The 18660-nt window shown below is 59.4% G+C and overlaps 2 protein-coding genes across 6 annotated transcripts; one reads left to right on the top strand and one right to left on the bottom strand.

The window, feature by feature from the left end:
* Positions 1-547: 547 nt before the first annotated feature.
* Positions 548-11853, bottom strand: HDGFL2 (HDGF like 2). Of its 4 annotated transcripts, none has more exons than XM_074927804.1 (16): positions 11715-11853; positions 8959-9035; positions 8738-8876; positions 6680-6859; positions 6136-6252; positions 5897-5968; positions 5541-5688; positions 5250-5325; positions 4871-5156; positions 3622-3716; positions 3086-3156; positions 2635-2705; positions 2317-2418; positions 2006-2219; positions 1190-1313; positions 548-978 (listed from the first exon to the last, which is right to left on the bottom strand). In XM_074927804.1, the coding sequence occupies exons 1-16, from the start codon at positions 11784-11786 to the stop codon at positions 882-884; spliced, it is 1941 nt and encodes a 646-aa protein (XP_074783905.1). In that variant the 5' UTR covers positions 11787-11853; the 3' UTR covers positions 548-881. The 4 variants fall into 4 exon arrangements, with proteins under 4 accessions (XP_074783905.1, XP_074783906.1, XP_074783907.1 ...); XM_074927805.1 differs by having other exon boundaries at positions 548-975; XM_074927806.1 differs by lacking the exons at positions 8738-8876; positions 8959-9035.
* A 1973-nt stretch (positions 11854-13826) lies between these two features.
* UBXN6 (UBX domain protein 6) lies at positions 13827-18570 on the top strand. Of its 2 annotated transcripts, none has more exons than XM_074927885.1 (11): positions 13827-13955; positions 14310-14464; positions 14810-14871; positions 15015-15146; positions 15688-15785; positions 16169-16244; positions 16331-16415; positions 16670-16889; positions 16998-17128; positions 17777-17922; positions 18422-18570. In XM_074927885.1, the coding sequence occupies exons 1-11, from the start codon at positions 13873-13875 to the stop codon at positions 18548-18550; spliced, it is 1317 nt and encodes a 438-aa protein (XP_074783986.1). In that variant the 5' UTR covers positions 13827-13872; the 3' UTR covers positions 18551-18570. The 2 variants fall into 2 exon arrangements, with proteins under 2 accessions (XP_074783986.1, XP_074783985.1); XM_074927884.1 differs by having other exon boundaries at positions 13827-13958; positions 14292-14464.
* Positions 18571-18660: the final 90 nt, after the last annotated feature.

Raw genomic sequence — 18660 nt, 5'->3', positions numbered from 1 at the left:
GCATCCTCCTGCCCTGCCACCATGGCACAAACACAACTCGAGGACGCAGCGTCTGGTTGAGCTGGGAACATCTTTATTTTACACGTACAAAAGCTTCGGATCTTTGCAAAAGAGCAGACAAACAGCCAAAGATGCTGCCCAGCACAAGGCAGGATGCTGCCACGGTTCAGTCCCTCCCTGGGTGAGTTAGGAGAGAACACACAATTTTTATTCTGTTTTTAACCCAAAAGCTGGTGCCCAGCCCTGTTGCCTCCCCGGGAGCAGAGGGACTCGGCTCCAGCGGACGCCTCTGGCCAGAGGAAGATGATGGTGGGAAAAGGGGGCAGCAGGGAGAAGCCCCCGTGACTGAGGCAGAGCCCGGGTTCACCCCATGCCGCTCCCCTCGCCAGGGCCACCTATGGGTGCCCGGTCCTGGCTCATAGGGTGGGGCAGGGCCCGAGGGAAGGGGGAGGGACCCATGGGGGCATTTTCCAGTGCTGGGGGGACGCTCCTGCCCTCCCCTGACCCCAGCAGATTCCTCAAGAAACAGACACTAGGGCTCCTTCTGTTTTTCATTAAAAAACCCTTTATATTCATTTCATGTCGGTTGAAATCACAAGAAATTAGGTAGGAGGGCAAAACAAAATAAAAACCAAACAAAAAAAAAAAAAACCAAACCAAAAAAACAAAAAGGGGGGGTGGGGAGGAGGGAACAAATACAGACAACCAGCACAGCCCCCGCCGCGGTCGGTGCTTTCGCAGGGCCGGGGGCACAGGACAAGACCTAGGACATCAGCTACTGCGTGACTTAGTGAAGTAACTCAAGCAGGGGAGGGGGCAGAGGTCGGTCTCTCCCTTCGCAGCCCCTCCACCTCCTCCTGCTCCGGGCGGGAGCCGCGTCCTCAGCTCTCCTCCGCGTCATCCACAGCCTCTGACTCCCCGCGAGCCCTCTCCCGCTCCGGCCCGGCTCGCTCGGCCTTGGGATAGTCCTGCACGCTGCTGGGGAGAGCAGAGGCGCCTCAGGCAGTGTCTCCCCTCCTCTCTGCCTTCCCCTGCCCGTGGCTGCCCCTCTCCCGCACCCCACGCTCCTTCCCGAGCTGGGAAAAGCCCAACACAACCCCTGAAACCCCCGAAATCATCCAGGGGAGAGCCCCACTCGGACGATCGAGGGGAGCTCCCGCACCCCCAGCCCTGCCCCTCACACACTCACTTGTTGTGGGGCTCCTCCGCGGATGCCTCCGGCTCCCCAGCTCCTGGCTCTTGGCTTTTGTCCTTCTCCTCTGTGCCCTCTGCTTTTTGGGACAGGGATTCACCATTCACAGGACCCGACAAGTCTAAAGGGAAGAGAAAAGCTCAGGTCACCCTGCTTGGATCCACCCCCACCCGCGGACCCACGGACACAGGTTGTCCCCATCCCGCCAAGGGCCACCCAGCCAAGAGCAAGGGGACCCCAGCCTGACCCCAACAGCTATGAGAAGGGCCCCAAACTCCCCCCCAAAGACCCCATCGCCGAGCCCAGAGACACGTCAGAGTGGATTTCCCGCCATCAGCTCCTCGGGGAATGCTCTTGCAGCATCACCAGGACGTCCCCAGGCAGGGACCCAGTTACCAGGGTGGAAGATCCCAGTCACCAGCCGCCTGCGCAAGAGCCGGTGCCGGCATCCAAGGGCGTCTCCGCATTCCTCCGTCTCCCCGGTGCCTCGAACCAGCGTTCAAACTGGCAGCCAGGAGCCATCCTGGCCCAAAAATCAGCCCAGAGGCACCCAAAGCCAGGGCGTGGGCGTGGAGCTTTGCCCTCTGCTCTCACTGCTGCGAGTGTTTGATACTCGGGCCTTTCCCACTCTTGGCAGCCCAACAAACAGGAATGGAGGTGCCACGTGCAGCTGCTGATCCCCCTTCCCCACCACCGAGGCCAAGAGCTGCCCCTCCTCATGTCCCCGGTCCCCAGCGGGATGGGACGGGCCCCAGGATCACAACGTGCCCAGACTGAGCAGGGAACCACCCCGAGGCGTGCAGGGAGCTTTACCAGCATTCGTCTCCTCTTCCCCCTTCTCGTTCCGCGTCTCCCCTCCTGACAGCTTCTCCTGGCCCTTCTCCGCCTCCCCCTTGTCCTTCTCAGGCCCGGCTTTGTTGGCTTTCTGGATCGCCTCCATCTTTGGTCCCAGGACACGCGACTTCAACCGGGTGTAGACTTCGGCAGCTTTCTCCATCACGTCCTTGTTTGCTTTATAGCGACGGATCTGCCCCAGAAAGAGGGGAGAGGGACACCCTTAGAGCTGGGGTGGCCCAAACAGGCCCCTCGCTCCCTCCGGGGAGGGACTCAGCCCCCTGCCCTACCTTCTTCAGCGTAGCCACCACGTCAGTGTGCTTCTGGAGGATGTGAGAGGTGACCTGGAGCGTGCCCAGCTCCTCTAGTGCATTCAGACACCGCTTGATGTCCTGCAAGGATGGCACCAAGCTCAGAAGCTGCTTGGAAGTCTCCCTGCGGGCACCTGGGGCAGCGCTGCGTGGAGCACGGTCCCCTGATGCCACCCAACACCCACAAAGGCAAGAGAAGGCTCAGCCAGGTACCGGGGCCAGGAAAGGCTCAAGCGGTGGCCAAGGATAGGACGAGCAGGGAGCTCCCAGGCCAGGCCAATGCTCTGGGGCACTCACCGGGTTATCCACCTTCAGGGCAAACTTGATCTCGCTGTGAAGTTTCTGGAGTTTCTCTTCGACTGTGGGCTCTGGGGCAGCAAGAGAGACAGGCTGAGGCATGAGGCCACCGGAAGAGAGCACGGCACTGCCCGGAGCCCAGGACCTCTCCCCCAGCGAGGGTTTGGTTTCCTACAGTGTCTCCAAGGTCAAATAGCCCCCAGGGCCTCTCTGAAGAGGATGGGCTGGGGTGTGCCAAGGGAGGGGATGTATAAAGGGAAGCTCACTGTCTCTGCACACCCTGTGAATACTTCCCAATGCGCTGCTGGGACCACAGCAGTGCTGGGAAGGGCCCCAGCACAACCACACCAATCCCTGTGGGAAAGATCCCTTCCCTGGGATAGGGAAACCAACACTGGATCCCTTCTCTCCCTCTCCTCCCCTTTGCGATGGCAAGCAACAACTCTCTCACCCTTTTTCTTCTCCATCCTCCTTTCAGGGATCAGGTCAGATTTCTTACGGCCTCGTTCCACTTTCAAAGGTCTGTGAGAGGAAAAGGAAAGAGGCGAGATCATTCCGCTGAAACCCCCTGCTCGGTGCTGGGCTAACAAGAAGGACGATGGCACATGTTGCTGCATCCCCCCAGCCTGCCCCACGCTGCCAGCCAGGCAGCAGAGCCCTGCCACGCTCCTCCCCGTGCTTTCACACCCAGCTCACAGGCAGACAGGAGCCCTGAGACTGCAGCTCCCCCATGCCCCAGCTTCCTGGGATTGCAGAAAGGCAAAGCCCCAAAGCAACATCCCAAGGATCTTCCCCTGTGAGACAGAAAACACCAGGGAAGCTCAGGCTGGTGCCCCCCAAGACCTCCTCCAGCCCCTTCAGCTCTAGGAGACAGGAGGGGAGAGCCCAGCCCCTCCACAGGAGCCCCATCCCCATGCCGGGGTGCCAGCCAGGGAGGGCCTGTCCCCACAAGAAGAAAGCGCCAAGGTGGGGAGGGGAGCTGCTGACTTGTTCCGTGGTTTCTCCTCTGCTCGGCCCCTCTTCTCCTTCTGATTTGGTTTCCTTGACAACTCTGAGGGTTGCTTCTTCGCTGGCTTCTTTACCTTGGAGGAGAGAACAATGCAGGCATGAGCAGCAGAGCCCTCCCCGCTGCAGGAGGGAGAAGTGCCATGGCCACAGCTGGGCATGATCACACAATCCCAGAATCATCTTGGTTGGAAAAGACCCTGAAGCTCCTCCAGCCCCACCATGACCCTCCCCCTGACCGTTCCCAACTCCCCCAGATCCCTCAGCGCTGGCTCAGCCCGACTCTTCAACCCCCCCAGGGATCCCGGGGACTCCCCCCCCGCCCTGGGCAGCCCACTCCAACGCCCAACAGCCCCTTCTGCACAGAAATCCTTCCTCAGAGCCAGCCTGACCCTGCCCTGGGCAGCTTGAGGCCATTCCCTCGGGGCCTGGCGCTGGGGCCTTGGCTCCAGAGACTCATCCCCCCTCTCTGCCCCCTCCTGGCAGGGAGTTGCAGAGGGCCAGGAGGTCTCCCCTCAGCCTCCTCTTCTCCAGACTGAACCCGCCCAGTTCCCTCAGCTGCTCCCATAAGTCCTGTGCTCCAGACCCTTCACGATCCAGCAACGCGAGCGGCCAGCACCCATCACACCGCTGCTGTGAGACGCTTTGGGTGCAGGGGCATCCCCCAGGCAGGATAAAAAAAGGAGTGGGGTTGCAGCACAGCAGTGTGCTGCTCCAAAAGTAAATATCCTGGTACCTCACATGGCCCCCCCTAGCCTGCAGTGCCTGGCTGGCAGACACACACGTCCTTCTAGAGCTCAGGATCTTTGTGCTGCTTTCCCAGCTCGGCCTGCACAGGGAGGAACTCGCCAGGCTAAGAGGGAGACCTGGCCTCTGACCACTGTTCCCCAGAGCCCTCTGCAACCCTGCCCTGTGCCTCAGCCGAATCCGGCTGATGCTCTGCCCGGCTCCGGGTGGGGTCAATGGGGCCAATCTGGTAACTGTGGTGGGAAGGGAAACATCATGGAGACACCAGACACAGCTGGACAGGGTGTCCTGGGCCAGGGGCAGAGCTCCCATGTGCATGGCATAGATGTGCCAATGGACACGACCGCCCGCAGCGCTGCACGGGCAACCCCAGGGTAATACAGGACCAAGACAGGTCCCTGCCACTCCTGGAGGTTCCTGCCGGCCTGGCAGGGAGATGATGGGCTGTCTGTCCGCCCCCAGCTCCCCACAGCTCTGCACTCACCTCTTTCTCCAGCTCCAGTTCAGAATCCGAGGAGGATGGGGCCTTGGCCCGGCCTTTCCGGCCCTTTTTGGCCACTTCATCCTCTGCACTGCTGTCCGAGTCTGAGTGCACCTCCTCGCCTTTCTCTGCTTTCTCCTTCCTCTTCTCTTTCTCCTCCTTCTCCTGCTCCCGGAGCCGACGGATCTCTTCCTCCTGCTCCCTCTTCCTCTTCTCCTCCAGCTCCCGCCGTCGTTCTTCATCTCGCCTCTTCCACTCGCTGATGCGGTCCACGTCGCTATCGCTGTCACTGTGAAGGACAGAGCACGCTCGGACCCACCCCTGGGGCCGAGGGCAGGTGGGTGACCCGCCCTGAGGGTGACAGTGTCCCAGCTGACCTCACCTGTCGCTGCTGGAGCTGGTCGGGACACGCTCGGGCTTCGGTTTCCTGCCACGGGGCTTGGGAGGGGGTTTCTCAGCTGCAAGACAACGGGGGGATGTTGGGCAGGGGCCCTGGTTGTCCCTCTGTTAAAACAGCCCCAAAGGAGGGAGAGCAGAGGGCTGTTCGGATATGGGCTGGAAGGTGTCCACAGCAGAAGGAGACCCCAGGAGCCCCCAACTTCACACTCTCTCCAGTGCCCCGAGGAAGCCAGTGGTGACCCAGCAGTTGTGGAAGAAGCTTCCTCAGCATTACCTGGCTTCCTGCCCCGGGGAGCCTTCTTCACAGACACATCCGAGTCTGAATCCGAGTTGGAGTCCGACTTGGTCATGTCCACAGTCGCGTTTCCCATTTCCGAATCCGAATCCACTTTGGAGTCTGAGTCGGAGCCGGACTCCACTTTCTGCAGGCACAGGGGGGTGGCAGCAGCTCAGCCCCATACCACAGCAGCATGGGGCCTGGCTGGGCCACTGAGGCCTCAGGAGGTTCCTCCTAGCACTGAACCCACACGCAGCCCCTGGCAGAGCCCTGCCACCCCGCTGCCCCCTCCATGCAGCACAGAGCCCGCACTCCTCTCCAGCCTGCAGCACTGCAGACTAGGGGTCTTTTACCTTCTTCTTCCTTCCCACTGCCGGCATCCTCCGGGGAGCCCTGGCCACTGGCTTCTTCTCAGGAGTGAAGTCCTGGAGGAAAACACAGACAGGAAGAGATGGGGAACAGTCTCACAAGGGTTTCAGAAGCCAGTCAAGTTCCCTCAAGCCTTTATCCCCCCAGACAGCAATGCTCTTCCTACAGCCCTTTCCCCACTGCCCTGCCAGCCTCCATGCAAGCGTATCCCAAATCCTCTCACCTGGTCACTGTTTTTTTCTGACTCAGAAGATGTTTCTGAGTTCTCCTCTTCTGTCAGGGAGGGGCTGCCCTGATCCAGGTCACTGGAGGATTTCCGAGGCCGTTTTGCCACCGGCATCTGATATATGAGAAGTGACAACATGAGAGAACCCCACTCCCCCTCCACCTGCAGCAGAAAGCCGGTGCTTGCCGGGAAGGGGCTTTGCCCAACTCTTCCCAACTGGTCCCGCAAGAGCAGCCACATGCACTCGGAAGAACCATGCAGCTCCTGGGCTGAAAACCACACCAGGACTCAGCCATCCCACCATCTCAAGGACAACATGAGACAGCTGTGAGACCCCCAAACACGTGCTGAACCCCATTTCCCACCGGAGAGCCCAGAGGGAGTTGGTTTCTTCACCATTTCCAGCCGCAGTGGGTTTGGCATGCTGCATGCTGGACAAAACCTGCAGCCCAGCGGTGGACCCTACGACCGCACCAGTGTCCTCCTGTCCAGGACACCCTCCCCGTCCCGGCCGCGGGGAACCGCCTCAGCCCACACTCACTTTCATAGCCAGTGATTTTCTCTTGAGCCCGCTGTGGTTGCTGCCTCGATCCGAGTCCTCATCGCTTTCCATCTTCTCCGTGGCAACTGCAGCCATGACAGCCTCTTCCTCATCGTCACCTGCATCGCTTCCCCCCATCGGGTCGTTCTCGGGAACGTCGCTGTCCGAGGAGCTCGCAGGCTAAAGACAGCGGGGATGAGAGTTGTGTTATCGCCCCGAGGGGCCTGCGGCGCATCGGGGGGAAGAGGAGAAGGGGCACAAAAGGGTGACGAGCAATGGACGGCAGCGCTGAGCAGAGAGGTGCGCGTGCAGAGGAGCGTGGGGCAGCCTCCCCTCCCGGCACAGAACCCTTCAGCGTGGCTCCGGACAACGTGACCAGCCCTTCACCAACAACGCTCAGTCAATCCCCTTCTAATTCCCCTGCACCCCCTTCCCAAGGCCCCTCACACACCACCCCGAGACCACCAGCAACACCTTCCCTCTGGATCCCCCAGCTCGGCTTCCACCCGCTGCTGCCGCCTCGCTCCCCTCGCCCCCTGATCCTCACCCTCTGCCAAAGGCCCCTGGAGCAGCCTAGACCTGAGAGCCCCTCCTGGGTGAGCAGACCCAGCCCTAACGGCGCCAGACAAGAGGGGCTGGGTGGTTTGGTTCAGCCTCTCCTCCGGCATCAGGGAGTGGCCGTTCTCCTCCGCTGGGTTGGCCACCAGCCCTCGACTCGGGTTGGGCCTCTTCCTTCTCAGATGGCTTCGCCCCACAGCACATCGCACGCCTTCCCCAGTGGAAAGGTCCACGTGAGGAGTCCGGTGTGGCGGCCACCGCTCTTCCCAGCTGGGATCTGCTGTGTCCTGTTCCCTCACTCCCACGTAGGGAAGGTCTCCTGGCTTCTCACCAGCCCATCATGAGGTTCCTCACATGAGGACATCGCACCCAAGGGGTTTCCTAGAGCTGGGATTCTTCCAATGCTGGAGCCTTCCTGCTGGAAAGCCTCTCCTCGTCCTTGACTGATCCTGGCACCTCACTCCATTTAGGTCTCAAAACCTAAAGAGACCTCTACTTCAGTCTCTTCTTCTGCTCCTCCAGGCATTTTGGCCACAAGACGCAGTTGGCATTGGTGAACCCTCAGCCTTGCCGGGGCCACTGGCATCGCCTCGGTCCCTCAATCACCGTAAGCCCCTCACCAACAGGTTTCTTAACCCTGCTGGGAGTTCACGGTGGGGTCCCTGGACAAAGCGGGTACTGCTTCCCTCACCATCACCAACCTCCCGCCCAACAAGCTGAAGTTGCTCTCCAGGTTTGCAAACATCTCCATGGTCTCACCTTACCCTACATCTGCCGTCTTGGGTCCAACCATCTCCCACAGCTACTCAAACTACATCCTCTCTCCTGCACTGGCAGCGGCAGAGCCGGGGGGGCTCATTCCCTGAGCCTGCCTACCTCCAGACCACCTTGTAGCTCACCTTAAAAACCTTCCTCTGCCTCTTCAGACCAACTGCCTATGAAGATGCTTTGGACGCCTTCTTTGAAGATCGCTATACAATAAATTGTATTACACAATTATGGTTATGAAATGCCCACGCAAGCAAGTGACAGCAAAGAGCCGTCTCCCGGCCAGCTCTGAAGCCCGCTGAAGTAGCAGCCCAGCAGCTTTCGGCTCAGGATCTCAGAAATGGATGAAGAGGGGGACTGCCCAACAGTCCACGCGCAGGTCCGGGAGCCGGGGACGAGCAAGCCTCAAGTTCTCGCTCTGACAGTGAAATCCTCCATGATTTTGGGCAAGCGGCACAAAGCACATCCCCGGTTCCACCTCAAAGATGGGGAAAAGGCATCTTCCTCCAGAGGAGGAAGAGGAGGAGGAGAGCTGACTCCCTCAGGAAGGGAGAGGGCAGGGAATGGAATCTACTTCAACCCCGAGAAAGCTGATCTGCGAGCTGGAAGCGCGTAGGCACCGTAGCAATGAGAAGCAGAAAAAGGAGGAGAGCGACTCGGAGGAAAGGAGAGATGGAGGCGCCGGCAGCCCACGTCCTCGCTGCCCCCCCGCCACGCGAGGCCCCCACTCACCGGAGGGGCACTGTAACTGGCATGAGGGTTGTTCTGGATTTCCCACAATCCCTCGTTGAAGCCTTTTCTCTTGTTTGGTTTCCCATATTTGTCTTTATATTTTTCATAAGGGAAGAGATCTTTAGGGCCCAAGAAGGCGCTGGAGAGAAACAAAGCAGAGGTGAGCCCGGAGCAGAGGCAGCGGGGCAAAAGCCCAGAGAGGGGAGCGAGGCAGCGCTTACGTCTCGTGGGTGCCGAAGAAGAAGATGGGGTACTTGTTCGGTGGGGGTTTCACAGCGCCGTCCGCGATGTCATCGATCTGAAAGGAAACCCAAAGCAGGAGGTGGTCAGAGAGAGCGGCTTGAGCGCGTCCTCTGCGAGGCACATCAGCCCCGGCTAGCAGCGTCGGCCTCCGGCACCCGCACCCGCTTGGAGGCAAGCACGGCAAGAAAGCACCCGGACAGGGACCTTGCTACGCACAAGAGTCCCGCTGCGGCGTCAGGGCCCGGCGGGATCTCTAGAAGAGTAACAGAAGGGATCCGGCACGGCTGCTCTACGGCTAGAGCTCGGCGCAAGGTCGTCTCTCCACCCCAGGGAAACGCGGGCCTTGTGCTACTCCCCAGAGATCCATCGCACAGGCCGCCTCGGGGGGGGACGGCCGAGGGAAGCCCCCTCCAGCCCAGGGTCGGGGGGGGCGATTGCTCCAACGGGGCGGCCTGAGGGTCCTTCCTGGCTGGAGACCGGCCGCAGGAAAAGCCCCGCTGCCAGCGGGACGCATGGGCCACCCCATCTTCTTCCCACGCGCTGGCTCCAGCGCCCGTCTGTCCGCTCCACGTGGTCTGGGCTGCGGGCAGAGCCGCAGGCGGGAGCCTTGGGGTGTGCAGGGGCTGCCCCGCGTGCTGGGGAGGTCTTCAGGGTAGTGGGGAGCCTTCCCCAAAAAAGCAAGCGAGCTAAAGCAGAAGGGGCTGCAGACGCCGGCAACGCGAGGGCTCTCCTGGAAGGACCGAGTCCTCTCGGCACCAGGTCAGCCGCGACAGCGCGGGGACGACATCCTAGATCTCACGGCGTGGTGCAGCCAAGCAGCGTCGTCTCTGGCACCCTGAGCCTCCCCGGTACCTGCCGGCCCCGATCCCACATGGTTTCCACCTGCCAGTCTCTTCCCAACGGACGCCTTCAGCCGACGAACCTGCCTCGCCCTCAGCTGCCAAGCAGGGAGCACCACAGACCCCCACCGAGCCCCCGAGCCGCCTCGCACTCCCCCGGTGAGGGCATCCTACACCAGCCCCCGCTCTGCCCGCTCCTCCGGGCCTCTTCCAGGCATCACCACGGCACAACGCTGTCACCCGGCCGGCGGGACCAGTCGTCCCCCACCACGCACGCTCCATCGTCCCATCTGCACCCCCCAAACTGCACCAGCACCCTCCGACCCTGCACCTCGCAAGCGCTCAAGCAGGCATCCCCCCACCCCATGTCACAGCCAGGCATTGTCCTCAGCGTGTGTCCCCCCTGTCCCCGGTACCCAGCTCTGTCCCCCTCAGTGGGTCTCTATTTGGCAGTGGGAGGATGAGGATGGAGGGCGAAGGACAGGACTCTTCTGGGATGCTGGGGCCAGAGGGGGGCTGACAGGCACCCCTATAGGGCCAGAATGCCTGGAGCACCGAAGTCTTGGGGTGCAACAAAGGTGGCAGAGGTCACCCCAGCTGGAGAGAGGGTCCCCAGGCCAGGGGTCCTGGTGGGTGAAGCATGGCTGAGGCCCCAAGCCGTTACCCCAAGGGAGTCTGGGTCTCCCCTGGGTGCAGGTGAAAAGGGAGGGCTTGGGGTGCCATTGAGGCAGGAGGGGGCTCCTGAGTCCCCCTGCACAGCATTATCAAACATCCTCCTAGGGAGGGGTCTCCCAGGTCTCCCCCACCCTGTGTCAGGTATAGGCACCAGTGTGGGACCCCTTGTTTCCTCCCCCAGTGTGGGTGCCAGTATGGGACCCCCAGCCTGGTGCCAGATCCCCTCCCAGCACAGGACCCCAATTCCAGTCCCAAACTCTGATCCCACTCTGAGTTTCTCCATCCTGGTACAGGTGCCAACATGACACCCCCCCTTCCCAGGATCAAACCCCAGTTCCAGTATGGGTGCTGGGGTGGGACCCCACATCCCAGGGCGGGACCCCATCCTGGTACTGGGCTCCCATTCTGGCATGGATGCCCATACAGTATCTCTGTGCCAGTACAGCTGCCAGTATGGGGTCCCCCCATTCCAGTACAGAATAGCCCATTCCCATACTGGGTCCCCATCCCAGTATGGGTGTAAGAATGGGACCTCCCATCCTGGTATGAGACACCCTGTCCTGGTACTGGATCCCCATCCCAGTACAGGTACTGGTATGACAGCTCCCATCCCCGTACACGTACTGGTATGACAGCTCCCATCCCCGTACAGGCCATCCCAACCCAGTACACGTGCTAGGATGGGAGTCTCCGTCCCAGTATGGATGTTGGTACGGGACTCCCCATCCCAATACGGGTGCGGGTATAAACCCCTCATGCCGGTACCGGGTGCCCGTCCCGGGACAGATACCGATACGGGTCCCCCATCCCGGTATGGGATGCCCCATGCCAGCACCGGTCCCCATCCCCTCCCCGTACGGGATGCTCCAAGCCGGTACCAGGTCCCCGTCCCGGAATGGGTGCCGTTATGGGATCTCCATCGCAGTACGGGTGCTGGAACAAGTCCCTCATGCCGCTACCGGGCCCCCATCCCGGGACAGGTGCGTGGTACCAGGTCTCCAATCCAGGACAGGTCACCGCATCCCGGTACAAATACCGTTATGGCATCCGTATCCCGGCACGGGCCCCCCACACCGCGACAGGAGCCGGTGCGTGTCCTCACCCCGGTACCGGCCCCCTCATCCCGGTACACGACCTCCGTTCCGGTACAGGATCTCCGGCCTGGCCCGGCCCCCCCGCTCCCCGCTGCGTCCCCCCGCCGGCACGTCCCGCGCTCTCACCCGGGCCGGCCAGTGCGGGTAGCCCTTCATCTTGGCGAAGACGAGGTCTCCGGGCTTGAAGCTGTGCGGCATGGCGGCCGCGGGGCGGGGCGGCGGCGGCGGAGGCCCAGGCCGCGGGCAGCACCGGGCAGCGGGGCGGGGACGGCCCGGCCCGCAGGATGTCCCGCCCCCGCCCGCAGCGCCAGCTCCCGTTGGCTCAGCGCCGCGTCGTTCCGCCGTCTGGTCCAATGGAAGCAAGGCGAGGGCACGGCGGGATAACGGGATTGGGCCGCGCCGCCAGAGGCGCCGAGGAGGGGGAGAGCTGAGGGGCGTGGCTAGAGGGGAGGGGGTGGGGCCGGGGGACAAGGGTGTGTTGGGGTGCAGGGTGGGGGCCAGGGGCGGAGGGACAGGGAGGACGCGCCAGACCCGGGGGGTGTGGGGTGGTGTGATTCCCCCAGGGACAAGCTCCCACCCTGCCCCAACCACCGGCACCCCTCAGCCCCAGCCTGGGGACACGGCTCTGCCACCCAGACCCCGCAGCCGGGGGGTCCTTCCCCTGGGAGCGAGCGGCCACCGCGGTGGGACCAACCATGTGGGTTGGGGGGGTGGGAGGTGTCCGGGGGCACCAGCGAGAGCTGCCGGGGGCAGAGTCACACCCGCTTTTGGTTTTAAAACTTAAACTCAGGGCAGCTAAGCTGGAGGAAAACAGTGTCAAGAATCTGCCTTGATTTTTAAACCTGGTTTTAACCCAATCTGGCTTCCCTGTGAGGTCATGGAAACGCAAACAGGTCCTGAAAGGAAGTGGCTGTGTGCGATTTGGTGGCAGCTGGAGCTCCCAGCGCCTGGCACGAGCCAGGCAGGGACAAAACACAAACCACACTCGGGGGGAAAAATTAGTTACAGGGTGATCGTGGCCCTAGGGGGAGGCGATGGGGATGAACTCAATGATCTTAAAGACCTTTCCCAATGTAAATTATTCCATTCCATCCATCGTGTCGCCTGCAGCATGATGGCGATGCGTGAGTTGAGAGGCAACTCCTCTGGACTTCGTAGGAATTCGTGAAGTAAGGGGTGTCAGGGAGAGAGCAGGTCCTGGGGGGGTCCGTGTTTCTCTATGTCACCCTGAAAGCGAGCGCTCGCTCCTGCCAAGCTGTACTGTACCCCTGGCCGTGCTGCACGCCGGGCTGCCGGCGGTGCAGAGCCTGCGGTGTGTGACGTGCTGGGACAGCAAAAAACATCCCTGGGCAGGTCTTGAGGGAGCAGGTGCTCTCCCTGGCACCTCCTGTGCCACAGCACAGGGGGCCCAGTGGGGCCACGGCTCGGTGCACGTGTGCCCGCTGGCAATGCAGACAAGGATCTGCGGCCTTCATCCACGTACTTCTGGCTCTCAGTGCCCAGTTGTTGGTCCCTGGGGTGATGCAGGGCTGGTGGCTGAGCTGCTGCTGCCAAAGGTGCTGTGCCAGGGTGCTGTTTCCAGAGCCGCTGCCTGCACAGGTGAACACACAAGCTTCGCTGGGGATGGGCAGCACCTGATCCTGCTAACTGCCTTCTCAGACACAGCCTCTTCCGCAGCAGCGACTGTCCTGAGTCTCTGCCAGGAGGAGAACAAAGAGTTGTACCATGGAAATAAACCTCATGAAACTACCCGACTTGCAGGGGTGTGCGTTCATCCCCAGATTTTGAGCTCAGCAGCAGATCTCAAACCTGCTTTGAGGGGTGGTGGGGCAGATGTTCTGGGGGGCAGGCAGGGGCTGGCAGGTGAGGGTGGGCTGGCTGTGGGCCCAGGCAGAGAGAACAGAAAAAGTTCTTGTATTTTAGGCTCCCTCAGCCCGCGCTGAAGCCCACGGCCTGGCGAGGTCTCCTCCAGTGCCGCGGCCCGTTTCAGTTTGGTTTGGTCAGGCTGAGGCTGCTGCTCCTCCCGGCGGGACTGTGGGTGTAGGTCTGGGGGAACCTGGAACCCAGGGGAGCGTAGGGGGGCGGTGGGTGCCGGCCTGGGGGGGCCCGGGCCCGGCCTCACACGCAGCCCCCACCCCCTTCCCTTTCAGCCCTGGAGGACCGCGGAGGTCATAGAGCGGCGGGAGCCTAGAGCGGCGCTAGGGCCAGCGTGACGGACACGCCCCTTCCGGTGGAGGGGCGGGGAGGGCAGCGCCGGTCCCGGTGCCGCTGCGGCCCCGCCGCCATGCGCAAGTTCTTCCAGGAGATCAAGGCCGACCTGAAGTTCAAGACCGCGGGTCCCGGACAGAAGCTCTCGGAGCCGTCCCGGTAACGGGGTAGAGGGGACCCGCCGGTAACGGCGGGGCAGGGGGGGAAGCGGGTATCCACAGGCCCCGCGGCTGCCCTGGGCCCGGTGCTGCCCGGTACCTGGGGAAGGGGCGGTCCGGGCAGAGGCTGCCCAGGGACACCGGGCTGGGAGCGACGTCGCCGGCCGTGGGGGCCGGTGGCCAAGACTCACCGCTGTGCCCGAGCCGCCCGTCCCGCGGGGCTCCCGCCACTCACCGGACAACGATGCTGCCGCACCGGGGCAGCCGGTTTCCCGGCTTCCTCCCCGGGGTCACGGGGCGGGTGCGGGTCACGGAGCCCGCCTCCTCCTGAGCTTTGCTGCTCGGTCCTGCCCAGGGTCCCCAAGGAGAAGCCGAAAGCCGAAGCGGCGCCGAAGCCTCGTCAGGGACCGACGGATGAAGCGCAGATGGCAGCGGCTGCAGCGCTGGCCCGGATGGAGCTGAAGCCCAAGGGCAAGTTGCCCTCGTCCCAGGAAGCCATCAAGAACCAGGGTAAGAGCTGGCTGGAGGACAGGGAGCTGCTGCGCCGCTGTGGGGATGGAGCAGCTGGACAGGGGTGCTGGCTGGGACGGTTGTAGCTCTGAGCTGAGCCTGGAGCGGGAGATCCCATGTAGGCAACTACTGGGGTGCAGCTTTTGCGGAGATTTTGGGGCACAGCTGGCTTCTGTGACTGCTTGAGTGGCACAGAAACGGGGTCACACTCATCCATAGACTCACAGGCCAGAGCACCCAGGTAGGTGTTTGCTTGCCCCGGGCGGTGCTGCACGCTCTGAAGTCCTCTGAAACCTGCTGACCCTCTGCCCGTCCACCGCCGTAACTTGGGTTTGTCTCTCGTAGTGAGAAAAGAGCTGATGGCCGAGGCAGCTGCAAGCGAGAAGGGGCTCTCTGCAGAGAAAGAGGTACAAGACACTGCTAGGCCCTGATCAGCACCCTTCAGTGCTGCTGTCCCTGCCCCGTGCGGATGTGTCAGGGTATTTAAAAACAAGAATACCCAAAAAAACCTCTTTGTATTCAGTTTAGGACCTGATTTTGTCTCCTTTAGGACCTTGCCTCCCCAGACAAGGAAGGGGCAGCTGCACCCTCTGTCTCGGGGGTCTATTTCATTTGCCCGTTGACTGGTGCGGTTGTAAGGAAAGACAAGAAGGAAAAGCACCTCAGAGAAGCCATCCAGTCGGTAAGTGCCACATCTGCCAGCCACACGGCTTCCCTTCCTCCTCTTTTCACTCATTTTGTGACATGGGTCCCCTCGAGCAGCGACTTCCCTGCCTTCTCCCTGTAAAATCTCCACTGTCTCCCAAAGGGCAACTCTGTTCTGCTGTAGCTGTACCAATGCCCGTCTGAGTGCTCTCCCTTCGGCTTGCTGGAAACACTGGGAACTCTGGGCCTGTACTGGTTTTGGCTGGGACAGTTAATTTTCTTCATAGCAGCTCAGATGGTGCTGTGTTTTGGATTTGTGATGGAAAGTGTTGCTTACACACTGGAAAACAGCTAAACGGGGAAGTAGTGAAGAAATTCCTTTGCTTGCATGCACAGCTTTTTGCTTTACTGATTAACTTGTCTTTAGCCCAACTCATGGGGAATTTTCCCTCTCTGACCATTCCCCATCCCACTGTGGGGGGAATAAGCATGGTGCTGAGATGCTGGTCAGGGTTAAACCCCAACAACCCCCCACATCCTTTTGCAGAGTAGCATCAGCTTCTCTTCTTCTCCCGCAGTACTTCTCCGTAGACCCGGTAGCTGCCTCGATCATGGAGATTCACACCTTCAATAAGGACCGGGAGAAAGTACGAGCGGGCGTGGAGACCATGGCCAAGTAAGTGGGCTGTGGCACACCAACAGCTCATCCCTTCCCTGCAAGGCCAGCAGGCAGGTGGTTTTCTTGCCTTTCTCCAGGCAAAGTCTGAAGAAAACCAAAAGCTGAACACTTGAACCAGCTTAAGTGTCAGCTGAAATAAGGTCAGCATCTCAGAGGTGGTTTAAGAGTTGGTTCACTAATCCAAGAGGTTTGGGAACTACTGGGGTAGAGATCAGCCTCTGTCTGGCTTGGACATGAAACACTCATGTATTTTACTTTCCTGTTTCTCAGCTCTTACCAATGAGAAATACTGGGAGGTGTCTCAGATTATTCTTACACCTTGAGGTAGCCTGTTGTGAAGTGCCTGCTTTGATCCATGCAGGGCATTCCTTTTTCTGCAGATACTTGGATAATATCTATCTCCATCCAGAGGAGGAAAAGTACCGGAAAATCAAACTGCAGAACAAAGTGTTTCAGGTGAGGTGAAGACTCCTACAAGTGCTCTGCCTAGGAAAATCCCTGCCTGGAGCAGACTACATCTAAATTCTTTCCTTTTCTTCCAGGAAAGGATAAGCTGCCTGGAAGGGATACACAGATTTTTCCAGGCTATTGGGTTTGAGACAAAAACACTGCCTGTTCCAGGACAAGGCAAGAAATCTAAGTGTATTAAACTGGAGTCAGGAGTCTGAGTGGTGGTGGGACATGTCAGGGGAGGCAAGCGAGGCAGCTCTGGTTGCCAAGAGCTTCACAAAAGCTGTTACTCTGAGGCTGTAACAGAAACAGCCACTCACCCTGCAGTTTCCCTCTTAAGACATTACATTTTCTGGAGATCCTTGCCCTTGTATTTCATACATTACTCACATAAAGAACAAGAGACTCAAATCATCTCCTTTTGGTTGTAGAGACCACAGAGGAGTACTATGTACTGAAGGAAGAAATGCTGACCAAGTTGGAAGACCTCAAGGACTACAAAGAGCAGCTTTTAAGCTCTGAGCCTGTGAGAGCCCAGCTGGATCGCCAGCTCTGTCTCTTTAAACCATCACCTGAAGCTGCTCGGTTTGAGCTGCCAAATGACTTTTACAACCTCACTGCAGAAGAGATCAAGCGAGAGCAGCGGCTCCGGTGAGTAGACTTAGGAGGAGGAGGGCCCTGACTGCCCAGGGGGCATGCAGTGCCAGCTTAGGAGTCTTGTACCTCTCCTTCATGTTAAAAATTGTGTTTTCTCTAAAGGACAGAAGCAGTTGAGAAGGCTTCGATGCTGAGGACAAGAGCCATGAGAGAGAAAGAAGAACAAAGGGAGATGCGCAAGTACAACTACACCCTGGTGCGAGTCCGGTTTCCTGATGGATACATCCTCCAAGGTAAAAGACTTCTCACCTTTTCTTTGTCCACCCCCAAAAGCTTCTGAGAATACTTGCAGTGCAAGAGCTTGAATAATAAGCAGGCTTGAGGGGGTGTTGAACACAGATGGTAGAATAAAGCAACAAAAACCAGAGTGGGGTGACTTTTCATTAAGAACTCTTCCCATCTCCAAGCCCTCCACCTGCCTCACCTGCACAAGGTTGGGACTGTAAGCCGGGGTTGAGTGGAGAGGGAAGAATCTCAAGGCGCTGTTAATTAAAGCGTGCTCTTCCCAGGCTACTGCGAGCAAGCTGGACTCATTAGATCAGTTTGTTATAGTAACCAGCATGAGGTTGCCTGTGTGATGTCAGGCTACACAACAGTATAAATCCTCTTCAAATTTTGCAGTAGAACTCTGGAAATCATTTCAGGCTTTCCCAACTATTTGTTACAGGCTGGCAGGGGCTTGCAACAATAGAAGTAATTTTTTTTTTTTTTCTTTGGGGATTCTGCTTTTATACTTCTGAGTTCAGTCAGGCTGTTTCTGTGCCACTGAAGTAGTTCATAAAGTTAGCAACAGTACGTGAGCCCCATGAAACCTACCACAAAAGATCAGATTTGGTAAATGCCAGACTCTTTCAATATCTCACCTTGTTTTCTCATGGCAGGGACTTTTTATGCACGAGAATCAGTATCCACGCTCTACAACTTTGTGAGAGAAGCACTCCGAGATGACTGGCTGCCCTTTGAGCTGTTGGGACCTGGAGGTCTCAAACTGACTGATGAGAACTTGGCCTTCAATGAATGTGGGCTGGTGAGTAAAGAGAGACAGCTGGTTCCTTCCACAGGGGTCTTCAGGTTGTCAGTCATGTGCTGCTCGTAACTTAGGGAACTTTGTGTCTTCAGCGCTCAGTGCTGCGAGTTGTGCTCAGGCCGCTTCTCTTTGAGCTCAAGCAAAGAAGTAACTGCGTGAAAGCTTCTAGCTCAAGGCTGTGGGGTCTGTCTGGAAGAACTGCAAGGACCTACCTCCTGTAGCAAACACAGGCTGCAGAGGTTGTCAGCAGTTCTATCACAGGGTTAGCATCCACCCTGGGGAAAAAGGGAAGGCAACAGAGGCAAGCACAGCTCTAGCACAGGGCTTCCAAGAGAAAGCCCAGAGCAGTGTCCCCTGAGGAGCTTCTTGAAGAAATTCACACTTGTCCTTTTTAGGTGAAGTGCCCTAAGTTCTTCCAGGTCTGTAAACATACACACCATGTTACGAGGTCAAAGTATAACATTGCTATAGCTTAATAACCCTGCCTTTTCTGCTCCAGGTGCCCTCAGCCCTCCTGACTCTGGCCTGGGACGCAGCAGTCATGGCAGACATTGAGGCAGCAGGAGAGGAGCAGCCAGCAAGCCCCCTGAAACCAGAACTTCTCTCCAGAGTCCAGACACTGTCATGAAATAAAGGGGAGTGGATTCAGTGCTGGTGGTTTTAGACTGTTCCCTCTTTTTCCTATACAGACTGTTGGAGTTTCCAGATACATGACCTCAGAAACGACCTTGTTTTAGT

Source organism: Athene noctua, chromosome 27 (assembly GCF_965140245.1).
Source record: "Athene noctua chromosome 27, bAthNoc1.hap1.1, whole genome shotgun sequence".
Taxonomy (NCBI): Eukaryota; Metazoa; Chordata; class Aves; order Strigiformes; family Strigidae; genus Athene; species Athene noctua.
The sequence above is the reverse complement of the archived record's forward strand: the minus strand, read 5'-3'. Positions and strand labels throughout refer to the sequence as shown.